At 36.5% G+C, this 22,858-nt stretch overlaps 1 protein-coding gene across 1 annotated transcript in view; it reads right to left on the bottom strand.

The window, feature by feature from the left end:
- The window catches only part of LOC102480866 (BCL-6 corepressor-like), an 87,207-nt gene that overhangs the window by 43,093 nt on the left and 21,256 nt on the right, over positions 1-22,858 (bottom strand). Inside the window, 4 exon segments of the mRNA XM_014584989.1 lie at positions 670-836; positions 16,069-16,311; positions 16,702-16,785; positions 16,788-17,026. Of these exon segments, the coding sequence (XP_014440475.1) occupies positions 670-836; positions 16,069-16,311; positions 16,702-16,785; positions 16,788-17,026 (733 nt within the window).

Raw genomic sequence — 22,858 nt, 5'->3', positions numbered from 1 at the left:
TTGGTATCTACCCAAAGGACAGAAGAATTCTTCATTGGAAAAGTGCTTGGACATCGATGTTTATTGCGGCACTATTCACAATAGCTAAGGCATGGAACCAACCCAGATGCCCCTGTATGGAGAAATGGATTGAAAAACTGTGGCACATATGCTCTATGGAATACTACTCAGCCATAAAAACCAACAGAACCCTGGCTTTTGACAGAAAGTGGAAGAATATGGAAGATGTACCACTGAGTGAGGCAAGCCAGGCTATGAAGGAGAGATACTGTATGTCCCCACTTAACTTATACCGTATGTCTGCATTCTATGACTGAAACTTATTGACTAACGGTTGAACAATCACAAGAATGTTAGATGAGGTGAATGTGGAGGAGTGGGTCCTAACGAAGGAAATTTGGAGAAGGGATACAGAGGTTGAGCATTGATGGGATGGGAGGTGTGGTGTTACCTGCTGAAGATATTCTGATCAACAGGTCTGGGGAGAAATGTGCACATAGTGAAATGGTCTCATTGTAAGCCAAACAATATGATTGAAAGTATACACCAAAATAAATAAATAAATAAATAAATAAATAAAGGAAAAAAAAAATAAAAAACAACAACAACAAATACTACATGCTTCATAAGCCATGCTATACTGGCAAGCTGAGAAGACATAGTACATACCTTGTTCCATCCTGGGAACTGCAGTTGACATCAGCACCATAATTTAGAAGGTGTTGCACAATATCAAGCCACCCTCCTGCACAAGCTTCATGCAAGGCACAGTAACCTGCGTTGTCTCTATGATTCACATCACAAATCTTGTTCTCCAGGCAATACAAGACCAATTGCTTTAGAGAAAAAAGAGGAACTCTGTTAAATCATTGCACAATGAACCAAGATAAGCACTGTCACAGTGCCTGCTTTCAAAGATACCTGCCCTCAATCAAGAAAATCAACTTGGGAACCAGCAGTTAGCGTAATGGCTATGTTGCTGGACTCCCACGTAGTCAACTGCAGTTCGCGTCCCGGACCTGCAGGCTTAAAACTCACGCCGGGCGCATGTACGTGCATGCCCAAGATCCCGAAAGGAGAATGTAGGAGAAGGGATTGCAACGTGACCATTTCCCCTGGGGGGTTATTTCTCGCTTTCTGTCTCTATGTCTCTCTCTGTCTGTCTGGGGAGCGCACGTGCCCTATAGCGAAAACCTCTCAAAAAAAAAAATCAAGAAAAGCAACTAATGTTGGGTAGGCTGTGCTACCTTCTTAAGGGACAAATGTGTGAGTGAAACATTTGATGATGAGGACAGTACAGTGTAAGTCTCTGCAGGCTATGACTTTGTTTGAAACCTTTCTCTGACTTGTAACGTACAAAGACCTCAATTTCCTAAACTCTGTAAATATAAGAAAGAGGATACTTGCATAACTTATTTGTTATAAAATTACTAACAGTTGCTGAGACACAAAATCAATACAAATGATCAATACAATACAAGAATAGATGAACAGATTGAAAAACGTGGCATGTATACATTATGGAATAACTTTAAGCCAGAAGGTAAGTATGGAAGATTTAATGCTAAGTGAAGCTAACCAGACTATAAAAGACAAGCTTTGTATGTACCCACTTAATATATTACCTAATATCTGCACTCTATGACAGAAACTAAAATATTGGAAGTTATAAATCAGGGAGGGCAACTGTAGATAGTAGAAATACTACAGGAGGAGACAAATAATAGGGGATGGGAGAGAGGGACTCAGGGGAAAAACATGTAAAAGACACAAAAATAAAAATTTATCTAGTAATGACAATGTAGTCAGTAGTCAGGAGTTACATGTATTCACTATTTCAGGCACAGGGCTAAAGACCTTGATGGCTTTCTGATAGAATCTTGTAAATAGCTTTAAATTGTCTCTTTATTCTCTTTCTTTTTAAAAATATTATTAAACATATTTTCCTATTTAATCAGTGTACATTTGTACAACATATGAAATTTTTTTTCAAAGCATAGAGTACTAGTTTAAAGATATTACTACATTCTGGGTAGTCAGAAAAGTCTTGCCACATTCTTACATAGAAAAACAGAAAAATATGTGATGACTTGTCCAATGGCTCGCTACACTGTCATCTAATTTTTCATTCATATGTCTCAAATGATTTTTTTGTTTTCACTCTTTCTTACCCTTCTCAGTTACTTCCCCTACCCCAGTATATCCCTTCCTACTTTTTATTCCTTCTAATCATTCTGGTTTCTGCCCTGCTATACCCCATCCAGAAACCTGTTCCAGCGAAGGGCCTTGTCTTATGGCAGGTGGTTGAAAGGCTATAGAGCTGACTCATCCCCTCTGCCATTCACCTGTGGACTCTAAGGTTTGTTGCATGGGACTTTGAAATGAACTTGTGATCCTCCCAGCTCCATCCAGATACCCATTCCAGCAAAGGGCCTTAACATTCAGCAAGTGTCCTGTGGCTGGAGGGCTATACAGCTGGGACCAGTGGCTCATCCATTCCCTCCCCCTTGCCTTTGAACTTGCTGAAACCACAAAGATATAGTACTAAAAAATTGGCAAGAGGAAACGTCAAGTTACTTGCAAAGGTTATCCCATCAGGCTAAAACTGGAATCTCATCAGAAGAATGCACATAAGGAACCAATAGGGAAATGTACTTAAAATGTTAAGTGAAAACAATTTTGACAAAGATTACTATAAAGTTCTGAAGGGAATGCTACACTAGAAAAACTAAAATGTCAGAGAGACAGATAAAAGCAAACAAAAAACAATGAAGATTATTGGGCACCTAATGATAAAACATGTCAGGATGGGACCAGCAGTAGGCATAATGGCTATATTGCTGGACTCCCATGTAGTCGACCATGGTTTGTGTCCCAGACCTGGTGGCTTAAACTCACACCAGATACATGTACATGCATGACCAAGATCATAAGAAGAGAGTGGAGGAGAAGGTATTGCTTCATGGCCAGCAATTTCTCGCTTTCTGTCTCTCTGTCTCTCTTTCTGATGAGCACACATACCCTCTACAAAAGCCTCTTCAAAAAAAAAAAGGTCAGGAAATATTGATAACAACATTAAATTTTAGTGCATTAAATTCTCTGATCAAGAGACACAGACTTGCTCAATAGGTTAAAAAACAGAAATCCTCTATTTGTTTTCTACAAGAAACACACCTTGTGGATAAAGACATAAAGTGAAAGGCTGGAAAAGATATTTCATGCAAATCCAAATCAAAAGGGCTGGAGTGGTGATGTTATTTCAGACTAAATAGCTTTAGGACAAAAACTGTATGAAGAGACAAAGAAGGCCATTATATATTAGAAAGAAGGTTAATACATCAAGAAGTCATAACACTTATAATTATCTAAGCACCCAACTCAGGAGCACCTAAATATGTAAAGAAAAGACTGCTAGAGCTAAAAGGAGAAATGGGTTACAACACTATTAATTTTTTGGGATCTTGATACCCCATTATTTCCTTTAGGCAGATCTTTTAGACAAAAAAAATAAGCAGAAATAAGAACCTAAATAATGATACAAATCAAATATCTGTCTGTTATATAGACAGACATCTATATAACTTTATACCCTAACATCACAAAATACACATTTTTCTCTCCCTCGCATTATACCTTATCAGAGATCAACTATATAATAGGGCACAGATCAAGGACTTTGCAGGCTTATTGAAAGGCATAGAAAGTATACTCAGCATCTTCTCTGATAAAGATGGAATTAAACTTATTAATTTTAACAAAAATCTTCAAAAATACACAAACACACGGAAACTAAACAACATACTTCTCAATGATTTAACTAACAAAGAAATTACATCTGAAATTAAAAAAAAATATGGAAACAAATAATCAGAATGGGAATTAAAGTTTCCGCAATCTAAATGACACTGCAAAAGCAGTCATAAGAGGAAAAATTATAGCAACTGGTGTGCATAGGAAAAAGATGTAAGGGTGGTAAATAGACAACCTAATATCATGCCTCAAGAAATTGGAAAAACAATAATTAAAAAAAAAGCCAGGTGAAAATAAATAATGAAGATTTGAGCAGAAATAAATGAAACAGAAAACAAACGAGCTGTACAGAAAATAAATGAAAGCAAAAGCTTGTTCTTTCAAAAGACTAAAAAACCCATAAATCACTTATATAATGAAACAGGCAACATTACAACAGACACAATGGAAATTCAAAATATTAGGTCATTCTATACCTTAAGTCTTCATTTCTGAATTTTACAGAACTTTTAAAGAAGACGTACCCCTGTTCTATTCAAATTATTTCTAGAGATCCATGAGGAAGGAACCCTTTAAAATGCATTCTATGAAGCCTCCATCATCCTTATTTCTAAACCAGATAAAGACCTTACAAAAAGGAAAACTACAGACTACTATCTCTGATTAATGCACATGCAAAAATTCTCAACAATACATTTTAAAATTATATCCAACATATAAAATGATTATTCATCATGATAAAGTAGGCTTTATTCCAGGAATGCAAGGATGGTTAAACATATGCAAGGCCATAAATATAATACACCTTATTAACAGAAAGATTAAAACCATATTATCATTTCAATTGATACAGAGAAAGTATTTGATAAAATAGAATATCCCTTAATGATTAAGACTCTTACCAAAACTTGTATAGAAGGGTCATTCCTCAACAGAACAAGGCATACATTAAAAACCTATGGCTAACATTATGCTGAAGGAGGAAAAGCTGAAACTTTTTGACTAAACATTGGTACTAGTAAAGGCTGCCCAATTTCTCCACTCCTTTTCAAAACAGTTCTGGAAGTCTTCACTAATGTTATCAAAAACGACCATAATACAAGAACATTCAAATATACAAAGAAGAATCGAAGATACCTGTATTTGTAGATGACATGATGGTATAATTAGAAACCCCAAACGTTTCCAAGAAATAACTTCTTGCAGTAGTAAACAAACACAGTGCTTACATACAAAATCAACATCCAAAAATCTATAGCATTTTTACATATGAACAGCAAATTAAATGAGGTAGATCTGAAGAAAGGAATCCCTTTTACAACAGCCACAAAATGTATAAATGTATAAATGTATAAGATACCAAGAGATAAATCTGACAAAAGAAGTAAAAGATCTTTACAAAGAAAACTATGAAACTTTTAAAAAGATATTGAAATGACACAAAAAAGTCAAAGTATATCCCATGTTCTGGAGTGGTAGAATTAATATAATTGAAAAGGTGATTCTCCCCAACATCGTCTACACATTCAACAAAATTCCAGTCAAAATACCAGACCACTTTCTTCACAGATCTAGAAAAGACAATCATACAACTTATCTGGAATCACAAAAGACCCTGTATTGAAAAAGCAATCATGCACAAGAAGAGTGGATGGACAACATCTCACTCACTAAACCCAAAATACACCATGAAGCAGTGACAATCAAAACAGCATGGTACTGGCACAAAAAGAAGTCAGGTTTACCAATGGAATAGAGACCCCAGAAATTAAAGCTGATTTTTGATGAAGGATATCAGTCATTTCAATGAGAAAAAGAAAATCTCTTTAGAAAATGGGGCTGGAAAAATTGGGTTCCACCTGCAGAAAGATGAAACTGAATCCCCATCTTTCACCATTAACAAATGTCAGTTCAAAGATCTGAACCTAAGACCTCAAAGTGTTACATTACTGGTGAAAATACAGAAGAGACTCTGGGAAGCACTGGGGTAGGCAAAAATTCTTAAAAAAGAAAGACTCCCAAAGCACACACAATAGTCCCTAAAATAGAAAAATGGGACTATATCAGATGAAACATTTTCTTGACTACGTTTAAAAAGACAAAAATGATAAATTCTGGAGGAGTGGTAGTGAAAGGGGAACTTCTCTACATTGTTGGTGGGAATGTAAATTGGACCATTCTCTGTGGAGAATGACATGGACATTCCTCAAAGATCTACAAATAGATCTACCACATGACACAGTGATCCCACTCCTTAGTAGTTACCCAAAGAACAGAAGATGCTTAGTCAGAAAAGTGCTTGCATATTTGTGTATACTGTTGCATTATTCACAATTGCTAATACATGGAACCAACCCACAAACAATAGAATGAATTGAAAAAGGGTGGCAATATACTCTATGGAATACACTCAGCTATTAAAAAAATACAACAAGAGTCTGGATTTTGAAATAAAGAGAATGAATATGAAAGATTTACTGCTGAGTGAAGCAAGCCAGGCTATGATGTAGAGACACTGTATGTCCCTAATTAATATATACTGACTTTCTGCACTCTAAGGCCAAAACTTAATAACTAGAGGATATAAAAACATAGAAAATGGTTATTGATACCAGATATAGTATGGAAAGAGAATGGGAATAGGAGGAGAGTCTGAGGAAAGACATTATAGGGAAACAGAGAGAGGCAAGACATTTATGGGACAAAAAAATGGATTATTTTCTTTTGATGGTAACATGTAGAGTATCCCTAATTGGACTATTGAGAGCCATACATCTCTTGGAAAATTCACTTTACAAGCTATATGATATATAGTTAGTGAATGTATAAAAGTAATTAAAATAAAAGTAAAATATAGTTTCTGCAGAGCAAAGGATAAATTAATTAGTATGAATCAACCACCCTGGGAGTGGGAGAATACTTTTGTAAACTATGCCTCAAATAAAGAACTGCTAACAAGAACACACAGGGAACAAAACCAGATTACTTTTAAAAAAAATGATTGACCCAATTAAAATATGGGAAAGTGAAATTAACAAAAATCTAAGGAAGAAATATGAGTTAATACTGAACATCCCTCATCATAAAGAAAATGCAGATTAAAACCACAATGAGATACCATACCTAACTCCTGCTGTAATGGAAAAGACTAAAAATACAAAAAATGAAAAGTGTTGTCAGGGTTGTTGTGAAAGGGGAACTCTCCTACACTGTTGGAGGGAACGTAAATAGTTCCATCCACTGTGGAAAACAATATAGAATTTTCTCAAAGATCTACAACTAGAACTTCCATTTGATACAGTAATCAACTTCTGGATATCTACTCAAAGGACAGGAGAATGCTCAGTCAGAAAAGAAGTTGCACATTAATATTTATTGTGGCATTATTCATGACTGATAAGACAAGTAACCATCTCAAATGTCCATCAATTGATTTAAAAAGTGTGGCACATATACTCCATGGAATACTATACAGCCATTAAAAACAAAAAGAGCTTGGCATTTGATAAAAAGTGGTTGAATATAAAGATTTATTGCTGAGTGAAGCAAGCCAGTTTATGAAGTAAAGATAACGTATATGTATCCATTTAAAATATACCAACTATCCACACTCTGGTAGAGACTGAAATATTGGAGGGCATAAAATCAGTGGAAATATTTATCAATGTTGAAGATATTGTTAAATGAGCAGAGGAAGGAAAGAGTATAGATAAGGAAATCAGGGTGAAAAAATTACAAAAGCCTGACATTTATGGAACACAGAAATGGTTTATTTCCTGTTAATGATAGCATATATAGTATTCTCAACTGGACTGTTCTGAGAAGTATTTAGTGTGGGGTATAGTATCTTTATAAGCCAAATGACACATAGCAATCACATATTTAAAATAATACTAATAATAATTTAAAAATATGAAAAAAAAATTTTTTGATTATGGATTCAGTCTTTGTTTTGACTTTTATGCATGGTAACTGTGCTTGAAAAAGAAATGTTACACACTATAAAGATATATGTGATTAAATATAATATTAAAAAATAATGATTCTGTTTCTGCTATAGAGTACAGACATTCACTATATATTGAGTAAGGATATATTGGCCTGCTATAAAGGCTCTAAATCCCAGTTTTTAAACAAGGTAATGAGGTCCTCTAAGTCAGGAAATGTTTTCTGGCTTATTTCATCTCTTATTAGGATTCGATCTTTCGGGTTAGGTGGGTGGTTAGGTGGTGAAGATAGCTATCTGCACACTGTGGAAGAAAGTGAAAGGACAGAAACATTGGAAATGGTTATTGATACTGGGAACAGTGTGGAAAGAAGATGGGTGTAGGAAGAGAGTCTGAAGAAAGACATTAAGGAGAAACATAGAAAGGCAAGACATCGGTGGGACACAGAAATAGATTATTATCTGTTGATGATAACATGTACAGTATCCCCAACTGGACTGGTAAGAAATGTACTTATGTTGGAAAATTCACTTTATAAGCTATGTGATGATGTATAGTGACTGAATGTGTAAGAGAAATTAAAATAAAATAAAAATACTATTTAAAAGATGGCTGGATCTCACATGCTGACAGCACAGTTGAAGTTCAAACACAGCAGCTTAAAAATCTGTGTGTGTGTGTGTGTGTGTGTGTGTGTGTCTGTGAATACACATGCATACATGCATGCATGCTCAGAATTATGAGATGAGTGGAGGAGAAGGATAATAGGGTGACCACCCCTCTTTCCAGTTGCTTTCTCACTTTCCCTCTCTCCATTTCTCTACCCACCCAGCCCTCTTTATTCGCTCATGCACACTACATAAAATAAAACAATAAAAATAATCTTTCAGGGACAACACGGTGATGCAGCAGTAAAACACAGCACTTCCTGGGGCAATCCCACAAGGGAAGTTTCCTGATTCAAGTCCTGAGATCTCCTTGAGTATGCCAGGCCCATGTGTGCCAAGGATCCAGGGTCAGCAAAGGCTAGAGGTAGACTGCAGCATCAAAACCTTATCAATGATTCTCTCTCTCTCTCTCTCTGAATAAATAAAGTTGATAAATAATCTAAAAGATAGCTAGTCATCCATACTTATATTTAGCCTGTGTTTTTATTCAGTATCACCATTTATTTTATTTTGCTACACAGCCGATGTACTTGCCAGAGAGAAAAGAACAAAGAAAGGGAGAGAAGCAACTACCCTCAATAGGGAATGATGACATAAAAATGAACTGACACACTGAGAATGCCCATAACTTGTCAATGTGCTATTTAATATTGACTCATTGGAAAATTCATGCACGTTTTTCTATGCAAAACTATGCCATGACTTTTCAGATGACCCAATATATTGTAATATTTTTTACTTGGTTGGTATGTACTGCATACATGCTGAAAAAAAACATTTTATATACACTGTAAAGATGTAGTTATTAAATGTACATTTAAAAAGTGTAAAGAAAATCTAATTTTAAAAAAGAAAGAAGGCTTTGTACCATGCAGAATGCTTCTAGATTAATGCCATCTTTCATTTTGCCACATTCTCCAGTGCACATGGACTCCCTCAATATATAATTTCACATTTACTTAAGTTAATGAGAGGAATATGATGTGTCATGTGGTATAGTCTATACATGTCAAGCACTAAATAAAATATTCTTCCATCTTTGCAAAATGTGTTAGTGTGAACAATTAGAATTACTATTATTTCACTTATGTGGCATGTTAAGATAGCAACAGGGTCCAGCAGGTGCTTGATGGTTAAGGTGCTAGACTCCTACATGGTTGATTGCAGCTAAAGTCCCAGAAGTGGAGGCTTGAAAATCATGCCAGGCATGATCTCAGGCATGTGCTCCCCTTTTCTGAGTCCAGCATCACTGCTGTGAAGTCCCTAGCCAGTATCCTTCTTCTTTCTGATGCCAGAACCTAGAAAAGGAAGAGAAAAATCTCTCTTTCCTCTTATATTTTTGTCACTTAATTTTTACCCCCTCTGTGCCTTTTATTGCTGTTGTTATTAATTTATCTCTCCTTCCCCACAAGGACAGAGTCTACACAGGTATCTCCATCTCGGGTGTGTGTGTCCTTTTCACTGGGCACACCATCTTTTAATTTTATTTCGTTTATTTTTCACGAGAAAGTCTCCTCTTTTTTTATTGTTTTGCATTGTTCTTTCTTTATTCTTCATTTTTTCCTTCCTATTACTATTTCTCATTCTCTTTTTGTTTTATCTGACTTTCTCATTTTGCTGATCCACCTTCACTCACTTTCTAGCCAGGTATAGGCAGAGTAGCCAAACATGTGAAAACTGTAAGGCTCAGAGCTATCTTAAACCAGCTACTGAACCTGTTGCTAAAACAGAAACTGCTCTTTATAAATATCATCTCAAAATTCCTATTGCTGTTATTACATTGAAAAACAAAATAGAAGGGAGAAATTAGGACAGAATTATTTCACAGTTAACAAGGATGTGCATAATAGTCTCAACTAGGCTGTACTGAGGTGTGTATTATGCTGTGTAAAGTCTCTTCACAATTTAAATGATACATAGCGATTTAAGGTATGAATAATAATAAAATAAAAGATAAACACATGAACTTAAAGATAGAAAAGCCTTCTCCAACAAATTGGCATAAAGCAAATACATTAACAAAATGACTAAAAATTAGAGAAAAGCCTCAAGAAAGAGAAAACCAAGTTGTAAGTCTCCAACAAGGGAATAAGTCACTTGTTTCCAAGTATGGGGAAATTAGAGGATATTACTGAAATGTCAGAAAAAGAATTTAAAATACTTATGGTGACAAATCTTTATGAGATACACAAGAAAAGAGACACTGATCTCTAGGAATTCCTCCACAATAGGAAAAAAAGAATTAGACACCATGAAAAAAATCAGAAGATGTTGTTAGACATCAAGGCTGTAACAATAGAAAATAAAACCTCCCCTGACAGTATTACAAGCAGATTAGATTATGCAGATTAGATTATGCAGAACATAGAATCTTAGAGGAAGAAGATAAAATCTCTAAACTGGGAAAAAAATAATCACTAAAAAGTCTGAAAAACATAACCAAAAAAAAATGAGAACAATACTATACTGCTAGATTATTACCTGCCCAAGTAATTGAAACTCCCTAGCACTTAATTTCCTGATCTGAAAAGTGGGAATAAGACTAGTTACTACCACATACAAATGATGAAAGGATAAAATGAGTATCTACAAAACATATGGGCTCAAAGAATATATGAACACACAATTGGGCCAGTAGATAGTGTAGTGGTTTAAGTGCAGGACTCCCTATGAACAACTATGGTTCTAATCTTGAACCCAGTAACTTGAAAATCATGCCAGATGCATGGGTACTCTTGCCCAAAAAATCCCAAGAGGAGAATGAAGGAGAAGAAATTGCAGCACCTGCGGCTTGGTGATGACTAAAATCCCAAGAGGAGAATGAAGGAGAAGAAATTGCAGCACCTGCTGCTTGGTGATGACTTCTCACTTTCCTTCTTTCTGTCTCTCTCTGCCAAGTACATATTCCATGAGGGAAAAACAAGCAGTAAAACCTTAAAAACAAATGAAAGAAAGCATACAACTAAGTACTCAGTTACCATAACAGTTTTTCCTAAAGTTGATAAGAACATGGAATCTAAACATAAATTTACTGAGGCCCCAAAATTTTTCAAAGTCATGCATTTTTCATAAACTATTTTTCAAGAGATTTTTGCTGTAAGGCATGTGTGCTTGCCAGAGACAGAGAGAGACAGAGAGACAGAAAGAAAGAAATCAACCCTTGGGTGGATGACCACACTGCAATCCCTTCTCCTCCACTGTGTTCTTGGAATTTGGGACATGCAGGCACACTTGCCATGCATGAGTTTTAAGCTGCTGGGTCCAGGACTTGGACTGCAGTAGACTATGTGGGAGTCTAGCGATGTAACCATTATGCCATCTGCTGGTCCCTCCTTTCGGGTTAGGTGGGTGGTTAGGTGGTGAAGATAGCTATCTGCACACTGTGGAAGAAAGTGAAAGGACAGAAACATTGGAAATGGTTATTGATACTGGGAACAGTGTGGAAAGAAGATGGGTGTAGGAAGAGAGTCTGAAGAAAGACATTAAGGAGAAACATAGAAAGGCAAGACATCGGTGGGACACAGAAATAGATTATTATCTGTTGATGATAACATGTACAGTATCCCCAACTGGACTGGTAAGAAATGTACTTATGTTGGAAAATTCACTTTATAAGCTATGTGATGATGTATAGTGACTGAATGTGTAAGAGAAATTAAAATAAAATAAAAATACTATTTAAAAGATGGCTGGATCTCACATGCTGACAGCACAGTTGAAGTTCAAACACAGCAGCTTAAAAATCTGTGTGTGTGTGTGTGTGTGTGTGTGTGTGTCTGTGAATACACATGCATACATGCATGCATGCTCAGAATTATGAGATGAGTGGAGGAGAAGGATAATAGGGTGACCACCCCTCTTTCCAGTTGCTTTCTCACTTTCCCTCTCTCCATTTCTCTACCCACCCAGCCCTCTTTATTCGCTCATGCACACTACATAAAATAAAACAATAAAAATAATCTTTCAGGGACAACACGGTGATGCAGCAGTAAAACACAGCACTTCCTGGGGCAATCCCACAAGGGAAGTTTCCTGATTCAAGTCCTGAGATCTCCTTGAGTATTCTAGGCCCATGTGTGCCAAGGATCCAGGGTCAGCAAAGGCTAGAGGTAGACTGCAGCATCAAAACCTTATCAAGTATTCTCTCTCTCTCTCTCTCTGAATAAATAAAGTTGATAAATATACTAAAAGATAGCTAGTCATCCATACTTATATTTAGCCTGTGTTTTTATTCAGTATCACCATTTATTTTATTTTGCTACACAGCCGATGTACTTGCCAGAGAGAAAAGAACAAAGAAAGGGAGAGAAGCAACTACCCTCAATAGGGAATGATGACATAAAAATGAACTGACACACTGAGAATGCCCATAACTTGTCAATGTGCTATTTAATATTGACTCATTGGAAAATTCATGCACGTTTTTCTATGCAAAACTATGCCATGACTTTTCAGATGACCCAATATATTGTAATATTTTTTACTTGGTTGGTATGTACTGCATACATGCTGAAAAAAAACATTTTATATACACTGTAAAGATGTAGTTATTAAATGTACATTTAAAAAGTGTAAAGAAAATCTAATTTTAAAAAAGAAAGAAGGCTTTGTACCATGCAGAATGCTTCTAGATTAATGCCATCTTTCATTTTGCCACATTCTCCAGTGCACATGGACTCCCTCAATATATAATTTCACATTTACTTAAGTTAATGAGAGGAATATGATGTGTCATGTGGTATAGTCTATACATGTCAAGCACTAAATAAAATATTCTTCCATCTTTGCAAAATGTGTTAGTGTGAACAATTAGAATTACTATTATTTCACTTATGTGGCATGTTAAGATAGCAACAGGGTCCAGCAGGTGCTTGATGGTTAAGGTGCTAGACTCCTACATGGTTGATTGCAGCTAAAGTCCCAGAAGTGGAGGCTTGAAAATCATGCCAGGCATGATCTCAGGCATGTGCTCCCCTTTTCTGAGTCCAGCATCACTGCTGTGAAGTCCCTAGCCAGTATCCTTCTTCTTTCTGATGCCAGAACCTAGAAAAGGAAGAGAAAAATCTCTCTTTCCTCTTATATTTTTGTCACTTAATTTTTACCCCCTCTGTGCCTTTTATTGCTGTTGTTATTAATTTATCTCTCCTTCCCCACAAGGACAGAGTCTACACAGGTATCTCCATCTCGGGTGTGTGTGTCCTTTTCACTGGGCACACCATCTTTTAATTTTATTTCGTTTATTTTTCACGAGAAAGTCTCCTCTTTTTTTATTGTTTTGCATTGTTCTTTCTTTATTCTTCATTTTTTCCTTCCTATTACTATTTCTCATTCTCTTTTTGTTTTATCTGACTTTCTCATTTTGCTGATCCACCTTCACTCACTTTCTAGCCAGGTATAGGCAGAGTAGCCAAACATGTGAAAACTGTAAGGCTCAGAGCTATCTTAAACCAGCTACTGAACCTGTTGCTAAAACAGAAACTGCTCTTTATAAATATCATCTCAAAATTCCTATTGCTGTTATTACATTGAAAAACAAAATAGAAGGGAGAAATTAGGACAGAATTATTTCACAGTTAACAAGGATGTGCATAATAGTCTCAACTAGGCTGTACTGAGGTGTGTATTATGCTGTGTAAAGTCTCTTCACAATTTAAATGATACATAGCGATTTAAGGTATGAATAATAATAAAATAAAAGATAAACACATGAACTCACAGATAGAAAAGCCTTCTCCAACAAATTGGCATAAAGCAAATACATTAACAAAATGACTAAAAATTAGAGAAAAGCCTCAAGAAAGAGAAAACCAAGTTGTAAGTCTCCAACAAGGGAATAAGTCACTTGTTTCCAAGTATGGGGAAATTAGAGGATATTACTGAAATGTCAGAAAAAGAATTTAAAATACTTATGGTGACAAATCTTTATGAGATACACAAGAAAAGAGACACTGATCTCTAGGAATTCCTCCACAATAGGAAAAAAAGAATTAGACACCATGAAAAAAATCAGAAGATGTTGTTAGACATCAAGGCTGTAACAATAGAAAATAAAACCTCCCCTGACAGTATTACAAGCAGATTAGATTATGCAGATTAGATTATGCAGAACATAGAATCTTAGAGGAAGAAGATAAAATCTCTAAACTGGGAAAAAAATAATCACTAAAAAGTCTGAAAAACATAACCAAAAAAAAATGAGAACAATACTATACTGCTAGATTATTACCTGCCCAAGTAATTGAAACTCCCTAGCACTTAATTTCCTGATCTGAAAAGTGGGAATAAGACTAGTTACTACCACATACAAATGATGAAAGGATAAAATGAGTATCTACAAAACATATGGGCTCAAAGAATATATGAACACACAATTGGGCCAGTAGATAGTGTAGTGGTTTAAGTGCAGGACTCCCTATGAACAACTATGGTTCTAATCTTGAACCCAGTAACTTGAAAATCATGCCAGATGCATGGGTACTCTTGCCCAAAAAATCCCAAGAGGAGAATGAAGGAGAAGAAATTGCAGCACCTGCTGCTTGGTGATGACTTCTCACTTTCCTTCTTTCTGTCTCTCTCTGCCAAGTACATATTCCATGAGGGAAAAACAAGCAGTAAAACCTTAAAAACAAATGAAAGAAAGCATACAACTAAGTACTCAGTTACCATAACAGTTTTTCCTAAAGTTGATAAGAACATGGAATCTAAACATAAATTTACTGAGGCCCCAAAATTTTTCAAAGTCATGCATTTTTCATAAACTATTTTTCAAGAGATTTTTGCTGTAAGGCATGTGTGCTTGCCAGAGACAGAGAGAGACAGAGAGACAGAAAGAAAGAAATCAACCCTTGGGTGGATGACCACACTGCAATCCCTTCTCCTCCACTGTGTTCTTGGAATTTGGGACATGCAGGCACACTTGCCATGCATGAGTTTTAAGCTGCTGGGTCCAGGACTTGGACTGCAGTAGACTATGTGGGAGTCTAGCGATGTAACCATTATGCCATCTGCTGGTCCCTCCATAAACTTTTTGAAGATCACTGGGTAGTTTTCATTGTTACCAGTCACCTGGGAAGTGATGGGAAGGGGGAAGAACCATGAATTTAATGGGTAGGGGGAAGAACCATGAATTTAAAGGAGTCTGAACTCCACCTCAGCCTTGGAGCTATCTAACCCTATCAGAAAAAGACCATGATGATAATAAAAATAAAAATAAATAAATAAATAAATAAATAAACAAACAAACAAACAAGTCACAACGCCCCACGCGGGCATAGCGCTCCAAAGAAAAAAAAAAAAAAAGAAAAAGAAAAAGACCAGAGTCTGTGCCTTCTACCTCAATATGCACTGCATCCTCAACCTGTACATTCCCAATAGAGCTCATAATCCCTTTACTAATCAAAAGTCAAACGGACCTATTAGAATTCCCTCAGTCATCAAGCCCATGTTTATGTTAGGTTTTGTAAGAGAGAAGAGTAAGTGAGACTGGAAAAAACCAAAGTCTACTTGCCTAAACACAAATTTAACCCTCAAGAGTCCTTTTCTTTCACATCGTGACTAAATGAGAGAAAGAGAAAGAACCAAGTATAGCTAACAAATATCCTGCCTCTGATGTGTAGGTGAATGGGCTCTGCTCTTTCCTCTTGCTATATGCCTGCCCCAGTCAAGCTCCAACCTTGAGTAGCAGCCAATCAAAGTATGCTTACCTCATAGCCTAGTTGGGCGGCTCGCTGTAGAAGGGTCTCACCAGCACTCTTATTGACAGTCAGTCTCCGTGCTTCTGGTGGCATCGGGCAAGATGGGGTGGTCTCTTGAGCAGAGCTTGAACATGTCAGCTTTTTGGACTGGAAGCTTGGTAGAAATTGTTTTAATTGGCTGAAGGGCTTTAGAAACTGCTCAGCTGGTGATGGATGACAGTCTAAAGCAGGCTGGATCACCCTAAGTGTCACCTATTAACAAAAGCAGGCAATGCAAAAGTTAAGGCTATTTCCTTCTAAGGCTACCTCCCCTTCTCCTCCTCCCTGCATGACAAACCTGGAAGGCACTCTTTTCCTTTCTTGGCAGGTGGGAGCTACTGTTCCTTTAACATAATGTCTTTTTTTGAGGTAGGAAGTCAAAGGAAAAGTTTCATAAATTGTGAAAGGAGTTTAAATTCAACACTTTGCAGTTTTACTGCCATGCATAAGACACACACACACACACAACTCTAATACAAGTGAGTTAGAGTCAAGAGAGGAGTCCAAGAAAGGATAGCATTATCTTTGAAAGGCATGCAGGTATGGAACATGAGGAAATAATGTTTGCAACAACCCAAGGACGATGCAGGGGTCAGGAAGTACCTTGCTGTCATCATTCTTCACTTGGTAACCCCCTGTCAGTGGCATAGCCTGCCTAGGCTCCTGGGGTATCAAGTGGTTGGTTTTTTGCACAGTCTTTTCCCAGATGGTTTCTCACTGTTTGGGGTATTTGTCTGCTGGGAGGCATCTTGGCAAGCCTTTTCTTTGTCTGTGCTTAGCAAATCTGTCTTCTGGATTTCTTTACTTCTCTGCTGTTCAGTAGGTGGCTTTGAAGTTGGCATGCAGCTTGGCTGAGTCTGCTTTTTGATGTTTGCCTTGATGAAAGAAAGGCTCTTTATGGACAGAGGGCCAGAAAACATAGGCAAATCTAAATTTGTGTGAGTAGACATGTAGAAGAAGAAAAAAGAGCATGTGTTACACAATTGTAACTACTGTAGAAAGAAAAGCCCATTATTATCAGTGATGACTGGTGAGGTTTAGTGTTTAAAAATACCAATTTTATTTTCAAAGCATTAATATATTGATAATACCATTATTTGGAAATACTGAGCCACCAGAAAAGTCATGATGAATTTTTCTATGCAAAAATGTGTCATACCTTTTCTAACAATCCAAAAGTTTATATAATGCCAAGTAGGAAGTTTCTTCAAAAGGCTTGTACAACTAAAAAGAAGTGAGCTTTGCTATTTCTCCCATTGCCACTAACTAGCCCTAGGTGAGGGACCTCCTCAATGCTAGATAGCCAGGCTAGTGGTAAGACCTTGGAGTTACAAAGACCTCCTTTATTGGTTTACTGCACTCTGGAAAGAACTTGAGATGGCCTGAGCAAGTGCATTTCTGAGAATGTCACATGAGAATTTATTGCCTGCCCATCCCAGCCAGAGTCAACTTCTGAGGCCCAAAGTCCCCAGTCAGAGGCCTTTTGTCACAAACAGCAGATGAGCCCCACTCCAGGAGTGAAGCAGGCAGTCAAGAGGTAGCCTGCACATTATCATAATCAAATAGCTTTTCATTTTTTGTCAATTAAGCACGCTTTTACCTGTTTTTCCCTTTTCCTTTCCCTTCCCTCTCTTCCATGCTAAACTTTTCCCCCCACATTTTATTGATTCACAAAAGATCTCAAAGTATGGACTAAGTTAGAATCTAGTAGCAAGTAAACTATAATATTCTTCTGAAACATTTTTTTTCCTCTAACTGATTTGCAAAAAAGAAAAAAAAATAGGTAAATTTCTACTTGGTCTATTATTTTCTAAAAGCCTCATAAGAACTCAATTTCTGATACAAGAAAGCAGATACTATGGTATTATATACATATGCAAATTACCATTCTGCCACAAAATAAGAATGCTCACAAATATTTTCTAAGTGCAAAGGGGCTGGAAGGGAGAAAACTTTATGTTTCAACTTAAACAAACAAACAAATTCCTTTTTTAAAGGCAGAGGGCTAGGTCCACCTGAGATGCACATTAATTCTGGCTTTTTGCTTAGTCTTGGGATGGAAGGCCTCTGGCCATAATCTTTACTCAGTTTAAAGTTGGAATATATTACAACCCAGCTTTCTGGCATACAATTTATAAACACAGACTGAGTGGATCAAAGGGAGAAAGGCTAGAGAAATTATTCAAAAAAAAAAATTCTAACACTCTTAGACCAGCTTGAACTGTAGCCCTGATATTTGTGACTTTTAAAGATGAAAATCCTCCACTCACACTATTTGAGTCCTGTGATATCAGCCTTCTCTGAAAGTGATATGACATGGACATGTAACAACTATATTAGTAAGATTCAGGTACAACTTCAAAAGTGCACTTTTAAACTTTTAAAGTATACTCCCTCCGCCCATCATACACCCACAGGATTTAGGTAGGAAAGATGGATTAAACCACACAGTTTTCCTTTCAAGATGATACTGCAGTGTTCAGGGGACCCTGCACAGAAAGAATATCCCTGCTCTGTTCCCCTTCTCATAACATATTCCTTACTGCTCAATTAGACTAGGAATGTCCCAAGGGCACATCTTATATTTGAACATTAAATCTCATAGAATTGCCTATATGTGTAACAGTGTGAACGCTGTCTAAGGCATCTTTCTCAGGAAAATGGTTTTCCACTGAAGCTTTTAGGCTCACTTCAAACTTCATAATAATGGAATGATTTCATATTTCCTACACCTGGCCTTTTACCAAAATAACTGGCATCTTTTGTGCAGTTACCTGTGAAACTTGTGACTGCTTATTTCATAACCTGACCTCAGTAGGCAGTGAATGACAGACGACCTCATCTCCCTGCTTGTAAGAGAGACTTGTCAACTGTCTCCTCCAGAGTGTTCCACCTGGGAAAAGCTTCAAGGTATCATAGGACTGTCATGAACACACTACACATCCTAAACTTCTGTTTGTAAGAAAACTAGAAGGTAAGGATAAGAAGAAATGCCTGTAGTTGTTCACAATGAACTATTATCATAACGCTAATGATAATTTTGGGGTTTACTGAAATCCTATCCTTTCATGTACACAGTGTAGCCACTTTCTTCTCCATTCACAACAGGACCTTTTACAAATCTAGTTCTCTCCTCCCTCTCCCAATCCCAGAGCTTCTTAGAGCAAAAAGTCAAACTGCCTGCCCTATGTGAAGGTCTCCTAAGACCTGACCTTGCACAGGGCAGTAATAATACAGAAAAACCTTCATTATGTTTTCACAAGATACACATGATCACCAGCTATGGAAGAAAACCTCTGTATCACATTCCTGCACACTTCAACACTCCTCCCTTGGAACGATTCCAACTAGTAACCATGGCATTAACCATAGAGAAAAATGAGATGGAAAGATTTTAAGAGAAAATAAAAAAGAAATGCTATGAGACTCAAAAGAGGATTTCCCCTCATTATTGATAATATATATTGGGAAAATGTATAAATCAATAAAGAAAGAACTCAAGGATCAGGTCCTTGACCTGATGGATAAAACAGCTGGATTTTACATACCAAGTCATATGGCTGGATTCCTAGACTCAGCAGCTTAAGAAATGGATCAGGTGTGTGTGTGTGTTCATGCTCAAAACCCCAAAAAGAGACAAGATTGGGGCATGACTTCAATGCTTTCTCGCCCTCTCCCTGACTCAACATTTCTTTCTCTGACAAGCACCTGTGTACTAAAGCAAAGCGAACAAACAGAACAAATATATCAAAATGAAACCCCTCAATCCTTAATTGACACAAGCACTATTTTTACTATTAAAACACTCACAACACACAAACACACTCAAACTATACCATTGTGGAGCACTGGTTACAACTTCTAAGGCATTTCTCCCTAATAGTCAATCCTTAATCCTGAGGTTCATGTTTAAGTAAAAATATATATTTTATCTTCTCAACTTTGAGTCATATTTTTGTCTGCATTTCAAGTTAACATTTTAGTGACTCAAGATGGGAATGAAAGAGTATAAGTGTCCTAAACTATTTAATGTTACTCCAAAAATTTCAGTTCAACTGATTTCGTTAATTCACTGAAACCCTGCTATTTTTCTCCCAAGAATAAATCTCTTGCATTTTCTCTACTTACTTGTTGAAGTCTGACAAGTTCTGGTCACATGTATCTAAAAATCTTATGGGACCAATTTAGTGCTTCTGGCTGAGAGAACAGCTCATTGTCATTTTCACTTCACAATAAGTACTGATCTACCTTAGTAATGGAGTTCATATTTCATTGAGAAATTAGTTCCGTGGGGATTAGAGTTCAGAAGGGCAGTTTGTTTGTTGCCAGTTTTAGTTTGCTTTGAGCCATATATTTGAATCTTAAATTCAGAAACTTATGGGATGAGCAGGTGACATAGAGCCTATGCTGCTGGATCCCACATGACTGACTCTATAGTTTAAGTCATGAACCTGACAGTTTAAAAATTATACCAGCTCAATGTGCATGTATGCCCCAATTCCAAAGAGTAGAATGAAAGAGAAGGGACTGCAATGTGGCCATTTCCTCCAGAGAATGATTTCTCCCTCTCTCTCCTTCAGTATTTCAAAGTACAGATGCCTTATACCCACCAAAAAAATTAATTAAGAAAATAAAACAAACACAAGCAAAGCAGAAACCTTTTTCTCTTCAGTTGCTAATCTTCTTCCCTTTAATAGTCATTAAAAGGGTTGGGTGTCGCACAATAAGACAACGGGCATTAACCATTCCAAGAACTCCTGAGATCCCAGATAACTGTGATCTAGTGGAAGAGTGCAACTGATGACTGTTTGAAGTATAGTGGACCTGTAAGTTTCCAGAATTAAAAGGACACACTCATTCCAATTGGGCCACATAAAGAATCCACATTCCAGGAACCAGCAGTTAGTGTAATAGCTATGTCGCTGGACTCCCACGTAGTCGACCGCAGTTCGCATCCTGGACCCACATGGCCAACCACTGTTTGTGTCTTGGTCCTTGTGGCTTGCTTTGTCTCTCTCTCTCTCTTTTTGTTAAATTTTAAAAAATACATTTTTTAAAAAAGAATAATAAATGATATTGTAATCTCTAGACTCTAGTGTTGTCTAACTCTCCGATTCTTTTATGTTCCCTAACTCTCCGATTCTTTTATTGTCAATATCCATCACTTGGTAAACGTTTACTATATTTGATTTGTGTAATGTCTTGTTTAGCACTCCACTAGACCTACAAAGATAATATCATTTTACTTTTACCTGCCATGCAATACACATTATGTGGGCCATTAATGCCTGAAAATTATATAGTCCCAGTTTCTTGTTTCAAATAATAAAATCAGACCTAGGTGAATTGAGGTGTGTTAAATTACCCACAAGGTTAAATCCTAATTACTATGCTGATGATCTTCTTCTCTGCTCCTCAGTCCCAAAAGCCTCTAAGAAAAATAATCTTTATCTTTTCTACCAACTTCAGTTAAAGGGACAATAAGTCTCCAAAAGAAAAAAACTTTGATTTTTTCAGTCTGAAGTATCTGACAAAATATTGATGACATATCATTTTGGAAGATGAATTTTCAATACAACTGGATTAAATTCAGTCATTCTATCCTTTTCGAGCCAGTATCAAAATAAGAAGAAAAAATAAATAAAACTACTTATAGCATTTTGGGATTTTGCTGATTACTGTAGAAATTAGACCTCAACTTTTCCTTTCATAGATCAACTTCTGTCTGCCTTCCTAAAGGTTGATCAACTTGACAAACAAACAAAACAAAACAAACAAACAAAAAACATACAAACACAGAAAATTAGCTATCAAAACAGAAAATACTGAAAATGTATCTTCTTTTAGGCATCCCCATCAAAATGACCCTTCTCATTGTTTACACATGAATATAAAGCAACTATCCTAGGAGTCCTAATTTAGAAATGAAGATCAGAACAGGCCCGACAGAATATTACAGTCAGCAATTAGATAAGCTAGAAGGAAGCATCCATTCCTGAGAGCTATTAGTATTTTTCAAAAATATATTTCAGCCACTATTCTGCTTTATAGGTTAGTTGGAGAATTATTATGAGTTTGTCTCTAAAAATCCCATTACACTCAGTACTTCTCTGTCAATAAACTTGCTTCTTATGAAATTATACATCTACCTTCTCCTTATATTACTATTTCTCACAATAATTCTTTTTTAAGAATGATTTATTTATTGTTATTTTTCCACATGAGTTTTGCCAGAGAAAGACAGAGAGAGAGGAAGAATGAGAAAGCAAGCTGCCTGATCCAGGACTCAAACCATGGCCAGCCATGTGGGAATTCCAACATCTTAACCACCATGCCACCTGCTGGCCCCTATTTCTCACAATAATTCTAATCCTCCATCTCTTTTACCATTACTATCTGACAAAACTCCTTGTGACTGTGTAATTTTTATTGACCAAGTTCTTCCACCTAGAATGGATTTTTAGAAGACTCTCACTGAAAATGCTGATATGACCGGTTTTACCAGGTGGATCTTAACTGAAAAGTAAAACAGTATTCAACTGTTCTGAATATGAAGTAATGTCCTTGAAAAAAGTCATAAAGACAAATTTGCATTCAGATATCAAGTCAAAAAGGCTTCTTAAATTCTTCAATAAAACACATCAAGAACAATCAACAGATCTCAGAACATGGATGCCTATTTAGAAGCTCAATAATCTCTGGTTATTATAAAAATCACAAGACATTCAAAATTAAATACCCCTGACAGAAGGAAGAGTCA

This window comes from Tupaia chinensis, unplaced genomic scaffold (assembly GCF_000334495.1).
Source record: "Tupaia chinensis unplaced genomic scaffold, TupChi_1.0 Scaffold148398_1, whole genome shotgun sequence".
Lineage (NCBI taxonomy): Eukaryota > Metazoa > Chordata > Mammalia > Scandentia > Tupaiidae > Tupaia > Tupaia belangeri.
This window is presented reverse-complemented; position numbering and strand designations above follow the sequence as displayed.